The 20219-nt window shown below is 37.8% G+C and overlaps 1 protein-coding gene across 1 annotated transcript; it reads left to right on the top strand.

Moving 5' to 3' along the window:
* Nucleotides 1-5980: 5980 nt before the first annotated feature.
* On the top strand, nucleotides 5981-19182 carry LOC105440740 (sushi, nidogen and EGF-like domain-containing protein 1). The gene is made up of 7 exons (XM_030977304.1): nucleotides 5981-6204; nucleotides 6741-6885; nucleotides 7184-7273; nucleotides 8181-8322; nucleotides 10207-10305; nucleotides 17626-17721; nucleotides 18995-19182. Exons 1-7 carry the CDS (start codon nucleotides 5981-5983, stop codon nucleotides 19180-19182), a joined length of 984 nt encoding a protein of 327 aa, XP_030833164.1.
* The last annotated feature ends 1037 nt before the right edge of the window (nucleotides 19183-20219 follow it).

Raw genomic sequence — 20219 nt, 5'->3', positions numbered from 1 at the left:
CTAGGAAGGCATGGCTGCTACCTTGTTCCAACAATGATGATCAAGCCAAGGTAGATCACATCAATGCCAAGAAGTCTTTTAGGAGGACTTTACGCCAATCTAGAGCTCAACTGAGGAACAACCTTATCACAGAAATTGAAACAGCTTCATCTAACAACAAAAAGCTGTTTTATCATATTGTGAGAATGAACCGTGGTTCTGACTCTGTCCGTCCTGATGTATATAAACTCACCTATGAAGATCAAACTTATGATGGTGACGAAATGCTACTTGGGTGGCAACTCTACTTCACAGCCCTGTCGTCTCCCAGCACTGGGACTCCCTCTGACGACTACGTGAGCGAGCAAAATCTGGAAAGTACATGTAGCCCATGTCATGATGTGGTGTCTAGTAATGGTATGCATCTCACATCATTAGACATCAACAAGGCTATTAAACTTCTCAAGATGGGCAAGGCAGCTGGCATTGACAACATTTCTCCTGAACATCTGAAGTACCTTGGAGATACCTCTCGTCACCTCATACTTACACTGTTCAACACCTTCCTGCATCACGCATACTGCCCCAAATCATTCAAAGAAGGGCTCATACTTCCTCTTCACAAAGGGAAAGGGAAAGACCCACATGACCCACGGAACTACAGAGGTATAACCTTGACATCTGTGTTATGTAAACTGCTGGAGGTATCTCTCAAACCCCATATTGAGCGCCAGCTCTAACATCAGTAACATTCCAGATGAGCTACAATTCGGATTTCACAAAGAGTATTTCTGTGCACTCACATCTCTCTCACTTGAGCTTCTGATCGAACTTAACAATGTCCACAAACTACCAAGCTACTTAGCCCTTCTTGACGCAGAAAAAGCCTTCGACACGGTCTGGCATGGAGGCCTGTTCTACAAGCTAGGGGCATCCAAGTTAGACCCTTGCATTCAGAACATGCTGGAGTCTCTGTACAATGGCATGGAAAGCAAGGTCTTCTGGAAGGGCAAGGCCAGCAACCAAATTCCCATATCTCAAGGGGTCCGGCAAGGTGGGGTTCTGTCTCCGACATTGTACACAACGTTCGTTGACTGCAATTAGGTTGCTTCCAAACCTTCAAGATTTAGCTGGAAGCAATCGGTACCCTGATGAAAGGAACTGGACTTCGCAAAATCCTTGGAACAGATAGCAGGGAACTATACTTCCACTCTTATAATGCAGCCACGGCTCCGAAAGTTGTAGAATTGTAAGCAGTTGGAAGAGGGGGCCTGGGTACGTGATCTGTGCTCACAACTACTTTTTCTGGATGCCTACACCGATTGTGATCCGACTTCCCAAATATTCGGAATAGGAAAGAAAGCAGTCTTCCAGAAGCTTGTGAAATGCAACCTCACTTTGGAATCCTGTGCTAGTACTTTCCTTCTACCAAGTCAGCCAAAGTAACTAACTTAGAGGAACTTGGTATCAAAGCAATGTCTGTCATGTTTGGTGACCGCTGTAATGACTCAGTTGCATCATTACGATACAATTTTTCTGGAAGTAAAGCCCATGTTTAGGGATGGATGGAGAGTAAGAAGAAATGGACGTCACAGACTGGGGCTGGAAATTACAGGACAAGCATCTGGTTCCACTGATGTCAAATACGGAGGCTGCACCTATAGTAATCTCCTTGAGTTGATTCATTGCGACTTCTTTACTGCTTGTAGCATGCACACATCACTATACATGCAGAGGTTACGGACTACAAGTAACAGAGTGTGTGTGTGGACCTTCCCAACTTGATGTATGCCACAATCCATATAACGAGTCACTTGATATAAGCAGAAGATGATTTTTCCTTACTAAAGTATATTCCTCATCAAAATGAAGGAACTTGAAGATCTGCATGTGTATTCGCTATAAGATGACATGAACAACACGAGGTTTTAAAGGGAGTCACGCATCAGTTTCCATGTGCAGAAGGCCATAATTTGCTGACACCAGACTTGGTGGAAATACTATTAACGGCAAAACCGCACACAGCAAACCCGTAGCTAGGCCAGTCAAGAATTCCCCCTAATCTCTCGGAGAATACTCAAGAGTAGATAGGGTGAGGGGAAAGCAAAGCATTACATAAGGTCTAATGGTCATACAACTGAAGGCTAACCCTGGTGATTGACAACACCTGTTATTGGGTAAACACCCGAACGGTGTCGAATTCCCCATAAGAGCTGACTACTGAGTGTCTTTAAACATTTTTAATTGTATGGTAGGTATTATGTCTAGATATCATTATTAGTTGTTAGTTTGTCTTTGTCACCCCTCGGCCCTCGGCCCCCTCCCTCAGTGTTGACAATGACCTGTCAATAGTTGAATTTACCCTTTTCCTTTTGGGGGAGGGGGGGGGGGGGGGAGGGGTGACGCCATTAGGGTGAGAGAGAAACATTATACATTAATTTCCTGTTCATAAAGTGCGCCCTCTATTGAGAAATCTTAGTGGTTTTGTTGCCCTTTGGACGCCATATTGGATTTTGTGGTTTCCTAAACCACTGCTTAACGTTCGAACTTATCATAATGGATTCTATGACCCCGAAAACAGTAGCATAGACACCTCACTTATGTCTCTCGGATGGATAATAAGTGACTTATGGCCATTTTTATGTTATGGCGGCCATTTTGGACGCCATATTGGATTTTGGGGTTTCGTAGACCATCACAAACCATTCTTACTTGTCTCAATGGATTCTCTGACCCCCGAAACCATGAGATAGACACCCAAATTATGTCTCTAGGATGAATAATAAGTGATTTGTGGCCATTTTAAGGTATAGGCGGCAATCTTGGACGCCATCTTGAAAAAACAGCTTTCTGAACCTTCGATTTTGGTCTACTTTTAGTGTGTTATTCCTGAGGTCAAATACTACTAGACCTTGACCTACCTTGACCTAAGCCTTCCGCACCATCTGGGAGATGTGTGATGGCTTCTGCTTCATGACGTCAAGCCAGATCTTTCTGTCTTGTGATGTTCTGGTCGCTTCTGTGAGGGATCCCAGACATCTAGTAGCACAATCGGCCTTTATACAATCTATCCATTTCTTGGCTGGTCTGCCCGGGGTCTATCACCATGGATATCAGAAGTTAGGAGTATCTTTGGGTATCGTGACGGTCTCATCCTGTTAACGTGGCCAAAGAATCGTAGCCGTTTTTTGGCTATTTTGTCCAGAATGGTTTCATCCAGTCCTAGAGTCTTCCGAATTGTTGTATTCCTTATTCTGTCTAGTCTGGTTACCCCCAAGATTTTTCGGAGGCAGATCATTTCGAAGGTAAGGAGCCTGTTCTCGTCTTCTTTTTTCAGTGTCCATGTTTCTGATCCATACATAAGGATGGATAGGATGAGTACCTTATATAGTTGAAGTTTTGTAACATCTCTAATGTCTTTGGCTGTCAATATGCTGTGAAGACTTTGAACAGCACCCAGGGCTTTTCCAATTCTGTTCTTTATGTCCTCTGTGCATTTTCCTGATTGAGTGATGGTACCTCCCAGGTAAACAAACTTTTCCACCTGTAGTAGTTTGGTTCCACCTATGCTGATGTTAATGTCTTGCTGCTGTTTACTGATGACCTGGACCTCTGTCTTGGCAATATTAATTTTGAGGCCAAAGTTTGAGCTCCACTGTTGTACACAATCTACAATGGACTGGAGATCTATTTCGTTGCATGCAAGAAGAACTATGTCGTCTGCGAAGCGGAGGTTGTTGATCAGATGGCCTTGGATGTTTATTCCAATAGGGATGTCATAGGTGGCATGTAACATAACCATTTCTAGGATGATGTTGAATAGCTGTGGTGATAATACACAGCCCTGGCGTACACCCACAGTTGTTGGGAACCAGTCTGTAAGTTCGCCATTTACCCTGACTGCACTAGCTGAGATTTTGTATAGTGCTTTTAGGAGACAGATTGTCTTATTGGAGTAGCCAAAGAATCTCATAGCTTTCCAAAGTCCTTCCTGCCATATTGAATCGAATGCCTTCTCGAAGTCTATATAACAGCAAAACAGACTTCTGTTCTTTTCAAGGTGCTTTTCTGCAATTTGTCTTAGAGTAAACAGTTGGTCTATGGTTGATCTCCCTGGTCTGAAACCTGCCTGGGACTCTGATAAAATTTCCTCTGTCTTCTTCAGGATTCTTCGTTGAAGGATTGATGCAAATATCTTTCCTGCATGGCTAAGTAAGCTGATTCCCCGGTAGTTTCCGCAATCTAGCTTATCCTTCTTCTTGAATATAGGTGTTATAATGGCTCTGCCCCAGTCAGTTGGGAAAGATTCTTTTCTCCAGATTAGGTTGCAGAGTTTGTGAAGGATGTCAGTGCCACTCTCTCCGGATGCTTTTAACTCCTCTGCTGTTATACTATCATAGCCTGGGGCCTTTCCATCTGACATCCTTTTGATAGCACTAATGACCTCCTCTTTAAGTATTTCAGGCTCTTCCTCCATACTAGTCATCTGTGCAATTCCCTCAGTTGCATCCTTGTTGATGGGATTCTGGTTGTTATAAAGTTCTTCATAACTTTCTTTCCATCTCCTTTTTACATCCTCTATCTCTGTCAGTACTTGTCCATCTTTGCTCTTTACTGTTTGCATCTTGATATTTGGTTTCCTAGTGAGTTTCTTGATTGTTGAGTAGACTTCTTTGGACTTAGCTGCTTGGTGTGCCTTATCAACCTTTTTACATAGATCTTGAATCCATCTGTCCTTACATCCTTTTGTCTTTCTCTTTATTTCCCTGTTTAGGAAATTATAGTGGGCTCTCTTTGTAGGATCACTTAACTTCTCCTGCTTAACCCTTTTCCTTTGGTCACTTAGTTGGAGCACCTCCTCGCTTATCCAAGGGTCCTGAAGTTGACTCTTTCTGTTTCCGAGAAGTTTGGTCGATGTCTCGTTGTATGCTGACTTGATGCCTTCCCATAGATTTTCCACATCTGTGTTTTCATCATCTAGAAGTGGGCCAAACCTTCCTCCAATTTCTATTTCATAATTTGAGCGGACGTCTGCTTCTTTGAGTTTGAAGACATCATATCGCTTTAGAAACTTGGGTTTTCCTCTAACTTTAAATCTCAGTCTTAAGTTTGCAATGACTAACTGGTGATCTGAGCCTATGTCAGCACTGGGGAAACTCCTGGAGTTGTTGATTGAGCTTTTCCATTTGCTGTTAATCATTATGAAGTCTATCTTGTTGTGAGTCTTTTGATCAGGTGATTCCCATGTCCATTTTCTACTTGTTTTGGCTTGTTTAAACATGGTATTGGTGATAACAAGATCATTCGCTGCACAAAAATTGAGTAGTTTCTCTCCTCTGGCATTTGCCTTTCCAAACCCATGTTGGCCTAGAACTTGTTTCCATTGTGAGTAACTGTCTCCCACTTTTGCATTTAGATCCCCCATCACTATCAGAATGTCTTTCTTTGGTGCAGAATTGATTGCTTCTTGAAGTTGGTCATAGAATTCGTCTACTAGTTCTTCATTATCAGCTGTATTTGGGGCATAAACTTGGATCACTGTGATGGCACCTGCTTGAGTCTGGAATCTGGCAGTGATCAATCTGGATGAAATAGGATGATATCCTAGGAGTGAGTTCTGGGCTGTTTTGTTCAGAATCAGTGCTACACCCCCTCTGTGTAGGGTTTCATTTCCTGAGCATAGTGCTTTGTACCCTTCAGAGGTAAACTCTCCCTTGTCAGTCCAATGTGTTTCTGATACACCTACTATCTCCCATTTAAAGTTGTTTAGTTGGTGAAGTAGGATTTCGAGGTTCCCTGGTTGATGTAGCGTTCTCACATTCCAGGTTCCTATTCCAATTGTCTTTTTTGTTGTTAGTAAAGCATCTCTTTTCCGTGGTTTATCAACACCATCTCTTCCAATTGGCTTTGGAGTTGGCACGTCATGTTGCACTACTCTCTGTAGGCCCCCGGAAAGAAGTGGCAAATTAGTAGAGGCAGGGGCTTTAACCCTGGTGCTTTTATGGCTTTTCATCATGAAGTAGTTTCGCTCAAACTAGCTAGGCGGGTGAGTCGGTCCTCTCCTAGCCACCCTGGTTCGTTCGTAGCTGACAAATTTGGTTGTCAGCTAGTCACCCCCACCGGCGAAAAGGTGAAACCAGGACGTTTACCTGTATCCACACAAGTCGGTCGTCCCCTCACACTGAGTGCTACCAGGGACGGTCTCCTCCTTGAGGTCTATCACAAGTGATAAGAGGATACTGGTTTTTTTTTCCTCTCACTAGAAGTGTGAGTGAAGACGGGGGGTGCTTGAGTGAAGACGGGGGGTGTGTGAGTGAAGACGGGGGGTGAATGAGTGAAGACGGGGGGTGTGTGAGTGAAGACGGTTTGAAAAACCTTTTGTTGCAATTTTTGGGGGGTTGGGGTATTTTTTTACCATATATTGACCTGACTAGTATATTTATGACAAAATAACATGTTTTACCAAATAAAGTATCTTTTTAATTTTGTTCTCTTCGGTTGCTGACAAAAACTTAAAATTTACAAGTAAATATTGTCGTTGCTCCCTCCTCCCGGATTAAAATGTTTCAGTACGCCTGGTTTAAGGTGAACCCGCTGTGATTTACATTTCGTTTTATTTTAGTTCTTTTTTAAAATCTGTACCTACCTCTTTTTAATTTGGAAAATGTTGTTATCACTAATGATACCGCTTTGATTATCTAAAAATGAAATAACTCGCTTTGTTTAAATTATTCATTTTTGTGACATTCATGAACCTTCAGGACATCAGAACAAGGAACTGACGACAGAACATTCAGAGAAGCTGAGCGTGCAATTCGTGATGCTTCACCAGAGTTTCTCGGCCGTTCTTTACTCAGAATTGTGGTTGTATCATGGATAAATGTACCTGAAGTTGGAGGCCCAAGGGTTTGCATATATTCATTTCTCATTTCTTCAAATCAATCATGATAGAAACCATGATAAATGAAATAAATGTTATACCAAACCTAACGCTTTAAGAATTATGAATTTGAAGTAGCTCATTAACAGTTTCTATTTTCGGAGACGTCAGCTTAGATTTAGTTTCTCCAGATTACAGTCGTGGACTCGGAATATTGTGAGACGATTCAAGGGAGGGGAGGGGAGGGGGGGGGGGGTAATGGCGGCCTGAAAATGAAATAAACTTCTTTTATGGGTTTTTCCCCCTTTATTTGTTGGTGTCCAGACAAGTACGTTTCAACTACTTATTGGAACAGATGGCGAGCTGACTTACGCTATCTTTAACTATGAGAGAATCGAATGGGTTGGCTATGAAGTAAGTAATAGTGGCAGCACAAATAAAACCAAATAACAAAAAAAAAAACAATCAATCAAACAAACAGTCTAAGAACAGATAAAAAAATTACGCATTAAATTTACAATTTTAACTTTTTTCAGAACACGTTATATACCATCTTTTCTTTGATACAAAAAACAAATGTTAATTTACATGTAATCATTCGTATATTTGCTTTCTTCCCTCATTGAAGGAAATATTAAACATCAGTCTATTGGGAAGAAAGAGATATGTTTGAATTTATCATCAACAGTAAATTAAAAAACAGATATATGCCTCCTAAAGGAGAAAATATTACTGACTGTCGATTTGATTTCTATGAAGCATAGTTTTTTATAACTGATGTCAAGTTCAAAAGAACTATTACTTTTTATAGAGCAAGTTGTACGGCATTTATTAGGAAATGGTCCTGAAAGAATGTTTTGATTTTCAATAAGTTGACTTACAATTAAAGCTATATGCTTTAAGATTGCATCTGACGTTTAAAATGTATAAAATCATTATAAAAAAGTTGTCATTGCTAATTTGTACGAAATTGTGAGTTAATAGAAGATTGTATTTTGTTTCAAATCTTCCTAATAACATGATGTTATTTAATAGATAACAGAAGGAATCACATCAATACTTTGTTATCATCAATATCAACACCAATACAACATCGTCATTATTATCATCATCCTACACTTGAATTGAATTGAATCACCATCATCATACATATCTTCATCATCTTAATTATCATCATCAACACCACAACCATTATCATCATCACATTCATCATCATCAACACTATCATCACAACCATTGTCATCATCATCATCATCAATATTATCGTCATCACCATCACCACGAAAATCATCATCATTATTATTTGTATATCTTTATCAAGGCTTCGTTGGATCTTAACGAGAATGGTCACCTGCTTATTGGCGATGCTTTTTCTGATGTCGATCTGATATTAACTAGTAACTATGGAGTACCAGGAAGTTGGATATTCGAAATCTCAAAAACTATTCGTGAGATAGGGAAAGGTACATTATTTAATGTAGTCATGTTTTTATTGTAAAGTACACATTGTCGAATAAAAAGAGTTTTATTCCAAAAGGAATTCGGGTAAAATCAACGGATTTCTTTTAATTGACCACTTACACTTGTCAGTTACTACTATTAATTGTTTGGTATCTATGGTAATGGTTTGCCATACATATTTGCGCTTATCTTTAAAATGAAATTATAGCAATGAATTCTATTGTTCATAATTTTTGTAATTTACATTTTTGTAGATTAAAGTGACTCGGTAACATTGTTGAAGGTTGACAAAAAAACTGCGTAATTTGAGTATGAAATGCTACTTATTATATTCCTTGTCGCAACTGGGTAAGCTCAGGTGACTTTAATTTGTGTCTAATAAAGACTCTCTGATCATCTCACAGGAAGATTTACAAAATAAAAAAAGAATTCAAATTTGGAGAGAGAGGGGGCAGACAGATGAAGTGAGAAGTAAAGCGAAGCAGATAGCAGTAGCATAGAGTGAGATGAGATTGGTATATTCTCTAGACATGCTAGGCATAGGTTGGAGATGAAAAAGCGAACCGAAATCAATTCACCTATTCATTTGTCTATTGGGTCATTTGTCACACTTCTGGAGAAAATAACGTTTAAGTTCATTTCTGAAACTATATAAAGTAGGTCTCTCTTTCAAATCTTTGGAATTCCATAATTTGGGTTCTGAAAAAAATTGTATTAGCAAGTAGGGTTCTTAGGTTTAACAGGTGATAGGAGCCCACTAACCTGGTGGGGGAAGCTGTGTAATTCGCTATTTTCCCTAAACATTGTTAAAAGAATATACGGTTACTCCGTTTAACCGAGTGAAAACATAACAAAATTCAAAAATTGTAAAAAACCCAGATCACTTGTCTTTAAAATTCTATTCGATTAATAGAGTGTACCTGTTTGTGCTCGAAAGTCTGAATGACTTATGATACATCAAGCTTTTTTCTGAATGAGTAATAAAATTCTCTCCAATTACGAGACTGCACAGTTGTCCCAGGCTAGATTTCAATAATTCAAATAAGAAAGAATAAGAGCAGAGTATAAATTCCATAATATTTTTGACGGGGAAAAAATTACTTAACTTTGTTTTCTATGTACCAATATTTCCGGAAATTATTTTACAGATGTTATCAATATGTAGGTTCCATGATAATTTCACATCCAATATTGTTCCTAAGAATTTTGTTGTAGAAACCCTTTCAATAGTAGAGTTATCAAGAATAATATTTCCAGGTATATTATATTTTCTATACTACAAAGCATAATTTAGTGACGCCACATTGCCTTAAAAGGATGTCACACGAGCAGTCCACGTTCCCGTCGTGTAAATCTAAAAGTACATATTAGCAAGTCTCTTAACGAATAGTAAAACTCCTGTATTAAGAGACAAATAAAACATGTGAACTAAGGGTTCAACAATATATCTGGTGCAATTTTCTCAAATTTAATTCCATTTTAACTAGAACTGTGCTTATTTTTCATTTCATTGATGACATGAATAATTCTATCTCAATAATCGAAGTGAGTTATCTGTGGAGGGAATTTTTCTGACAAGATTTTTGGCACAAAATCTTTTGGTACAAATTAACTATTAACTCTATCTGCCTCCGTCGACTAGTGTTAAAATAATTGTATGATAACAATGTTTATATAATGTTATAATATTAATTGATTCCAGCGTAAACAAGCTTTTTAGTAATGTCCACAACAACGAAAGTATTATTATAGTAGGAACAAGGAATTTTAAAGCTACAAATTAATTGTCTGTTTTATAAAGTTTATTTCTCACTGTTTATTCGATAGACCTCATAAGGAAAAAGATGTTATCATCAACAACTGTGTTTCTTATTTCTTACCAACAGTTCAATGCGACCCGTCTAACCCTTGTCAAAATGGAGGAACGTGTGAGATCGATGAATGCGATTGCGCCGAGGGTTTCAGCGGAAACTTCTGTCATTTAGGTAAAAACGAAAGTCTTTTTTTTTAATTGTCACAATTTGTCACAAATTGTGCGACCCAATATGGGGGTGGGGGGGGGGGGGGTCACTCAAAGGACATATGGAGAGATAAGTTACTCTATTTACATTCTATTGGCAATCTCTATTTGGGAACAAAATTAAACAAGGGATGTATTTTACAAACGTTACATTCTGACTCAATTAAAATTTGGGCTTGATTATTAACGAAAGTGGGGGTAGCCCGAAAACCCGACCCGACATAAAGCACAGTGCAATAAACTAAGCCCCACCCTCTCCATTCTTTAAGACTGAAAGGCCGATAAAAAAAGTAGTACATGGTATTCACAAATAATTTGAAGTACTGGGTTGGACTGCTAATTAAGTAAATCGCTGAATCACTCTCTTTGTGTAAGTTCGGTGTAAAGGACGGGCACATTATGTTGAGCCATAGAGTTATATATTTTGAATTCCTTGGAAAATACAATTGTTGGGTTTTAAAGGACGGCTACCTGTCCAATGTCTATCAAAACAGAAAAAATGTTTCCTTAAAGGTAAAGGTGAGTTCTGTTTATCTGATTGCATTGTGAAAGAAAAGGTGTGGAATGGATCAGAAAAGTTTGATCATCTAGCATATAAGTATTGGTGTGCACTGCAAGGTTCTGGAGTCATCAAAATCATAATAAATTTGGCCGAGTCTTGGTAAAGCAACAAGCACTGTACACAGAAATAGGTTCACAAATGGTTTCGGGGCTAGCTTACCTTGATTTCCTTATCTTTCTATGCTCATTACTCAGCCACTATACATGTTCTTCCAAAATTGTTTGGCACATGACATTTATTTGTAATCTTGAAAATTCAGTGTAAGTTTCGTTTGATTCTGTGAGAATTCATTTTGTTTTTTTTACCGGAACTTAAGTTTATCTTTAAATTGACTCGGTAACATTACCTCAGATTCTGAAACAAACTCCTGGATTTAGCTCATGCTGCAATCATAATTAAAAACCTTTATGTCAGTCAGGAATCCCATGACTTTTACAAGCCGATCGCCTGTCTGATTATCAAGATATTTATGATTGGAAATGGAAATTTCATTTTTCGTTTTCCTAACGGTTTATATAACACAATAGTCTAATAGGGAAATGAGTATGGTGAAACCGGTCACTCAAAGATTTTTTACTTTTTTGATGCATTTTATGATCATTTGAAGCGCAATCTTTTAGGTCTTCAATATTACACCATATCACAGGCACTGTCGGTGCAAACATCCCAGAACGAAAAACTAGTTGCAAATGGTCCAGTTGATTAACCAGGTAAGCCTACTGGTATCCCTGGAAATTGAAATGGGCCAACTGATCCAGTTGAAATAGACCAATTGACTGAGGCCAGTTGAATCGGTTATACCAGTTTGATTTTATCGGTCTAGCTGGGACAGTTGAAGCATTTGGTAAAACTTCCAAACATTGTTCATGGACCTCGGTGGAAGACCTTAATTAGTAATTTAGGGTATAAGTATAGCACTTGTACTAATACATTTTGACAATGGCAATAACACTTCAACGCTGGTTCGTCTGTATTAATGTAAAGGCATTGGTAATAAGTAGACTTAGATTTTCAATGCTTCAAAATTTGTCCATAAAAAAAATTATACTTGTATTGCATTGAATTTATTTTATTCCTTGTGAATGTTTCCCTCATTCATGTTTAATTAAATGTAATGTATACAAAGTAGTGACATGTCTTAATAATTGGCAATTTATATTTTGTAGCATTGTCGAAATGAATTGCATATAACTAAATCTAGTAATTAAGAAATATGCTGTAAATTCAGATAAATTGTTAAATAAATATAGATTTAAGCACCCTATATTCAATATGCAAATTAACTGGTGTCAACTCGTGCAGCTGGAAAGATGCCAACAGTCAATCATCAACTGGTGCAATTGGAAATATGCCCACAGACCAGTTATCAACTGGTGCAACTTGAAATTTGAATACAGTCACGGGATTATCACCACGAAACTTAAATGGTAACTGTGAAACCATTTTTAAGAGTGTTTTAAACATCCAAGAATTATTAATATTTCACACCTAAATCACGGATTTCCACCTAAGATTAATAATCAGTTTGAGTCACGAGATCATCATCACGGAAGTTATGGTAACTTTGACTACCATTTAAAAGGTACACCTAAGAATGACTAATTTTCCACACCTAGAAATTACGGATGCCCAGCTTAGATTAATAATACGTTTGAATCACGAGATCATCATCGCGGAACCTATGACAACTTTGACTACCATTTAAAAAGGTGTTTTAAGACAACTAAGAATCACTAATTTTTCACACCTAAATATCACCGATTCACTGTTTAGATTAGTAATCAGTTTGAGCCACGTGATCATTACCAGGAAAGTTATGATAACTTTGAAACCATTTTAAAAGGTGTTTTAAGACACCTAATAATTACTAATTTTTCACATCTAAAAGTCAGGTATGCCCAGCTTAGATTAAAAATCCGTTTGAGCCACGGGATCATCACCAAGAAAGTTATGGTAACTTTGAAACCATTTAAAGAGGTGTGTAAGACACCTCCGAATTACTAATTTAATATAACCAGAGATTCACGGACAGAACAATAAGACGATTAGCTGGTGTAAGTAACGTGATTATTACCATCAACCTTGGATAACCTGTGAAACCAATCGATAAAGGTGCTTACAAGACCAAATAATTACTTATTTATCACCACCATCGGTTAACGGACAAAAAAAATCGTTGCTTGGTCAAGTGGTCATCAACACTTGATTTACAGAGGTAACTCCAGTTGAGTGATAAATTGGCGGTTTTTAGGTGAGATGAAAACGTAAAATGAAGTACACATTTTAAACTTCGATAACGTTTAAATTTAGTTCAAAAGGCACTATCCTTTAATATCTCTTAAAATTCACTCCCAGAAGAGGTTATTTTTTTAGTATTCTTTTTATTTATGTACCATGCATCTCAGATTTAACATTATTAAGCGATGCCTTTAAAACTAGTATTTAGCTCTGGTATGAGCATCGTATATCGAGATCGTTTAAACCAGTAAAATAAAAACAACTTCACGCAAACTTGCTGAAAATCATCTGAAACATGTTAGTCTGTCTAAAGAATTTATGAAATAAATCATGTTCAATTAAAATCACAACTCTCATTTGGACATTGTGTACGTGATAGGCACATGGCAGGCGCGTACGCAGGGGGGGGGGGGGGGGGGGGGTCCCCCTCAATGTTTTCTTATGTGTGTGTTTTGGAGGACCCCCCCCCCCCCGCGTTTTTTAAAATTTATTTATTAAAAAAAAAAAAAAAAATTAGTGGGTAATAGGTGACCTAAAAAAGAAATGTCAATCGGTAAATTTTTCAAATTTCGGGACCCCCTTAAAAAAAAAGTGCTCTTATCCCCCCCCGCTTATTCAGCGGGTGGCTTAGGCGTTGCGAAATTTTCGGCCCGATTTGAAATTGTTAACCCCCCCACCCCCCACCCCCCTTGGAAAAAATCCTGCGTACGCGCCTGGCACATGGTATCGGGCCTACTTACCTCGAGATGCTTATGCTCATTACTCAGCCCCCATACAATTTCTACCAAAATCATTTGGCACATGTCATTTATTTGTTATCTTTACATCCAGTCGGTTTACTTTGCGATTCTACCTGCAGTGTTAAGCATCTCTCCTGGAAACACAAAGTCATTTAATCAAATGTCTTGTGGCCTGAAATGTTGGACCATATGAGTTCTTCATCAGGCAGCAACTTTTGTTGGAATTTCATTTGTGTTGGCTGTGTGAGAATGGTATAAATAGAGGGTAAGGTATTACCATGGAATTACACAAGATAGGCCAAACCTTCTCATGCCATCTTTTAGTCATTTTTATCTCCACTTAGTATTTTTGTTACGGCTTGAGAATTAACCCAAGAATTGCGATACAGTGGTTATTTCTGTGAAGAGAGACAAACGTTACGCTTTTTTGAAAAACAGCTATGTGCATAATTTTGCCTTTTTAATTCATTTTCTTTTAGCATTATATTAATTGCAATTGGTTATATTTTCTGAGTAACATGTTTTCCTGTCATCAGAAACAAAAAATCAAACATATATGTAGATACAAACTTTACAAAAAATGTGCCCCCATTGCGATCATAAACTTTTTCCGGAATTTCATGTAGTGTCCTTACGGTGTCATTCCTGCTACATGTATATGCAAATGTTTTCAAAGTTTTTATATAGTTTGCTTTGTTTAACTGCCCCCAGGGACTAGATGTGGTATAATAATATTCAGCTTAGCATAACATTTTTTTTTGTAATTTAATAAATAGCATTTGCAGTGTCCGTAACGTTTGTAATGTCCGTAACACAAGTGTGTGATGGTGAAACAATACAGCTTAATAACTAAATACTACTAATTTTTCTTTTAAATTTGATTTGATACAGTTGCTCTTCCCAATTAATTAACACAAAAATCTTTTCCCCTGGAAGGTTTTCTCCTGGTTATGAAACTTTGCAAACAAATAAGTTTCCATGAATTTAATTTAAAACATTTTTAAAAATAATTGACTTACGAGTAATTTAATATCAATATTTTATTTCAAGAATATTAGTTAGATGTAATAAAGTATAAAATTAAATGCATTATTATGTTTTATTTTCATTATCGAGGGTAGAAAAGAGTAGGAGCCAGTGTTACGGACCCTACAGAAGGAATAATACCAAGGACTGCAAGCCAATCTGTATCTCTTTTTTGGGGTAACAGTGTTCTAAAATAATTTTAACAACGTAAAAACTGTCTATGACATCAAATATTCATGATGCATGAGGAAATACATTGTTTTAATCATTTAATTGCCTACCTACAAAATGTATAAGTCACTACATTGTAGCTTATGCCTACGCACAAATAAACACTTGCGCACGCACCAGTACGCGTATGACTAGTGTCTCGTGAGGACTATGGGAAAATACCTTCTTTTGAGGACACCCCCTTTGAGGGGATTTAAATATAACTCATGAAATATCTCATCGTCTATTAGTCTAAGATTTTGCTCACAATTTCTTTCGATAAATTAAGCATATTTGATGGAGAGAGAAAGAGGCAAAAAATAGACTAGGGTCGGTTTTGACTTGTTTACGACATTTGTATATACAGCTGAAGATCTTATGAACACTGGTGTAATTGCTACCACCAACAACGATCACCGAACATCTGAGGATTATTGATTAAAATTATCATACACGATTATTGATTATACTATAATTTTAAATAAAGATCAATTATCACTTTTTTGGTTAATGCTTTGTTCCTGTTTTTCGGCGTACATTGTCTAAGTTTTAACAAGTAAATCACTTAGGGCGCGTTCATGCTTGAATCAGGCATCTGTTACGCGTTTAGTTTAAAACACGCTTGCGTTCATGCTCACTTTTGTAGAATCACCGAAAAACGGCGATCACGATCGCCGATCGTAAACTCACAAAAAGATGCGTTTACAATTTGTAAACGCGTTTAAATGGGGTCAACGCACTGACCTCTAGTGGGTCTACGTAGCATGCGCACACAGGTTTGCGAATCCAGCTGAAGGCCACCCAAGGAGAATTGCCTATAAGTGAGCATGAACAGTGCACCGTGGAACTGCGATTACGATGAGCGTTTACGATGAGCGTTACAAATCGCTCATTCTGCCTTCAAAATCAAGCATGAACGCGCCCTAAGTTAGTCGAAATACTCTTCATAAAGTACAGACTGTGGTCTTTTTACGATCTCAAATTTTCCAACGCTATTTTAATGACTTCCTACAAATGGGTTCTAAAAATACTGAAAATATCCTTCAGCACATACGATACGAGGACAACACATGCAGTGCAATCTTCTCCAGATGCACATTGCATCCCGCACCACAAGGACACCATGGGAACTTTCTTTTCCAAACAAATTGTTTTTCGGTCTCACTGAGCAAATCTTGTAAGGTCTAATGAGAGTTACTTCTCAAAATAATGAAGTACATCGTCTTTTTGTATCTAGGGTTTCCATGCTTATGTCTAATAAGGGGCTCACCTTGAATATGCTACATGATGTACTGTATTATCCTTTTTTCCCTTCTCTCCTTCCTTTTTTTTTTTATTTCTTGCTCTTCCTTTTCCTTATTTCTTATTATCTTTTTCTTTATTCTTCTTTTTCTTTTCTTAAGTTGTTATCCTGTTTATTCTCTTCTTCCTTCTTTCCTCATGCTTTCCTTCATTATATCATGCTTCCGTCATCTTCCCTAATTGTCTAAATAGTTCTGCTTCTTTCATATTCTTATGACTAAATTAGGCTTTTTTCAATATTTAAAAGTGAACAGAGAAGATGGAGAAGGAGAAAAGAAATACCCAAATGGGGCCACCTCTGGAATTACATAGAATAACTTATTATTTTTTTTGTCAGATTTTTCTGCTTCTATTGAAAGGGTGGACTTCCCTTTGAGTCATATCCAAGAGACTTGGTAATGAGGATTTGAAAAGATACTCTCTGTTGGCCTCAAGATATGCAGCAACAAAAGTTATTTAGACAACTTATGTTATGAAACGAGCCTTCCTAGCAGTTTGATTTGTTTTTATATGTATACAGATGGACTAAAGTTTGGAATTTGTCTTATTTACCAATGTCTGGACGAATTCCTGTTCATCATGACTTTTTAAAAAGTTTCAGGTTTTTACAAAATGGCATTTATCAGATTTGACCTAGTGTTAACTCTGATGTTTATACTGCGTCTAATTTATGGACTGAAGTGAGTGTGAATTGTTTTATTTTTCACAAATGGCCAAGAAATTCCCCAAAGAAGTGCAAAATATTTGTGTATTAAGGTAAGGTAAGGCTTTGTGTAGTGTCCGTGACACCTGCCACCCCCTGTTGTGTTGCTGTTCATAACATGATAACCAAGATAGTTTCCTCCAGGATATTGTAGGGTATTAACCCTAGGGTATGGATGAACAATTTGGGGTTGATGAAACTGCTCTATTGCATACTTCATTTTTGGATCCAAGTGCGAATGGTTTTGCACCCTGATTGTGGTCATACCGAGTGTAAGTTTTGTTGGATTATGTGAGAATTTATTTGTTATCATTACCAGAACTCAACCTCATCTTTATAAAGAACCATATTGATAGCTTAATAACAAGAAAGAAAAATAGCAACAGTTAATCTAACTCGAACTCTAAGTGACAACAACAAAAGTTTCATAGTTTGGTCTTTACCTTCGTACTTTCTGGTGCCACATCCTTTGATAGAGCAACTATTGTTTCTAATTCTTTTCAGATGAATGTAATAACCGTTGTCTCAATGGAGCGAGCTGTGAGGAAGGCAATTGCACATGCCCAGCAGGATTTGATGGCGATATGTGTCAAGATAAGCGTAAGTATCTTTAATATTTGTTTTTGTCCTGAACGAATTCCTGTTCATGATTTGATTACACAGGATATTTGAACAACCCGTTTGCATGAACACACACGCACTTTCAATTGGTTTCAATTGGTTCCAATTGGTTTTAATTGGTCTCAATAGGTTTTAACAGGTTTCAATGGGACTTTAATAGGACTTCAGATGGTTTCAATTGGTCCAGATTGACCCCATTGGAAAAATTGGCTCCATTGGCCTAGGCCCATTAAACTTTAATAGGTCCCCAATTGGTTTCGATTGGTCCAGATTGGCCCCATTGGCCCCCTTGGCCTAGGCCCCATTATACTTTAATGGGTCCCCAATTGGATTCAATTGGACCAATTGGCCTTAATCTGGACTTCAATAATTGGTCCAATTGAAACCAATTGAAATTCCATTAAAGTCTAATAGGGCCAATTGAAATCAATAGAAACCAATAGGACCAATGCTAAATTGAAACCAATTGGACCAATAGAAACCATTAGGACCAATACGACCAATAGGACCAATAGAAACCAAACCAAACCAATAGAAACCAACAGATCTAGGCATCTCATGAATATTCATTATCACTTTACACGTGTTACAGAAAAATAAATGTATCATGATTTGGTAAGCAAATTATGAAAATGTACATCAATTTTGTGATTTCTATTTTCCTTCGGCAATTATTAAACTATAGATTATTTTGTCTGATCATGTAACAATTACATTCATGTTTTAGCAATAGATATATTGATTATATGATTACTAACCAAGAAACAACATGCATATTTAGTATATATATGTGTACGAGCCTGTTTCACTGTAAATGTAACTCTTGAATTCACTTCAAATGATCTATGTGATGAAGTTAATGCAAATGAATCCCAATTCAATACCAATTGGCAATTTGGAGTACATGGAAAGTGAAACAATGGGTACCCATTAAGACCAATTGGCAATTGGTCCCCATTGGAACCAATTGGCAATTGTTCCCCATTAAAACCAATTACCAGTTGGTTTCAATGGGGACCAATTACCAATTTGTATCAATGGGTACCCATTGTTTCACTTCCATGTACTCCAAATTGCCAATTGGGATTCAATGGGGACATTCAATGGGGCTTCAATTGGAGTTTCGTCCCATTCACGCCCTAATGAATTACGGCAATATTTGCAATGCTTCTGACACCTGAGATAAAATGAAAAGGGTAATGTAATTGATATTTTCTTTGCCTTTTTATAAACAATCTCTTCAATATACCAGAGACATATGTTGAGTGTGGAACTGATTCAATGACCGTCAATATAGCTGAACAGCTAGTCCCAGGTGACGCATCTGCTGTTCATTTTCGAAACCGATCCCAATCCTGCTCCGGTGTAAACAGCTCGACTAGCACTGAGATCACTCTCACTACAGGCTACGATCAATGTGGCACCACATTTGAGGTATGACTCCTTAAATGATAACTGGTATGAATCACTCGTGTTGCCATGGCTACCAATACCATGGGCGTGTGCGGGATGCGTGAATAGGGGTTTAAACATAATGTTTTGGGTCCCAGTAGAGCGCATCCCCTAGCGGCGTGGGGTCCAGGGGCAGAGCCTCAATATGTTTAATTTGAAGTTTGTTGGGACATGCATGACATGCTGGCATAAATGCATTTCTGTTTCTGTTCATTCAAAATATTCTTTTATTCTTTAAGTACCGATTGTCAAAGTCCCGGAATCTATCCTGCTCTGCATCCCATTCTGCAGTGCTGTTGACGTTTCTGTGTTTTTTCCTCTTCGTAAACTTAGGAAATATCATAAGACGGTGATAATGTTTTTTGAAATCTTATTCCGCTACGACGGCACTTGATATTAAAATCAATTAAGAAAGTGAATTTGCTGCACAAAGAAGTCAACAATGTATTTTGTCCATTTTCATATCACATGAAACATTGATATTATGGGCAGATACGAATGTAAAAGTGAGTTATTATCAATGATATACGTTTTTATTTTATATAATTTACATGATTTACTCGCATTATGCTAATTCTATAGAACGACAACTAGAAGCATATTTAAAATCCTTCGTTTTGAGTAAGAGGCATATTAATTTTAGGTCCTATGTAATAAATCTACATTTTTTATTCTTCATCATCTGGCATAGAACGCAATTCATAATTGGTTTTGAAATTTGGAGAAACTTGGGTTTCACTTCTGTCTCAAGCTATCTATATTGTTATCCTAACATATACATGTACTTGTCATTTGATACGCATTATACAACGTTGTTTCACGTCTCCCGGATGGTCAGTAAAGCTATGGTCACATCCCCAAGAGTAGCCTGCTCGGCGGCCGGGCGGCGAGTTTATAGCCAACTTCGTCCGGCCACCGAGCGGCAGCCGCCTGGGCACTGCTTGTTTTTGCCGAGCAGGCCACAAATCGATCGGTCGCCGCTCTGAGTTATGACCATAATTCAACGAAACTGCCTATCATGTCTT

This window comes from Strongylocentrotus purpuratus, unplaced genomic scaffold (genome assembly GCF_000002235.5).
Source record: "Strongylocentrotus purpuratus isolate Spur 01 unplaced genomic scaffold, Spur_5.0 spur5_scaffold_1, whole genome shotgun sequence".
Taxonomy (NCBI): domain Eukaryota; kingdom Metazoa; phylum Echinodermata; class Echinoidea; order Camarodonta; family Strongylocentrotidae; genus Strongylocentrotus; species Strongylocentrotus purpuratus.
This window is presented reverse-complemented; position numbering and strand designations above follow the sequence as displayed.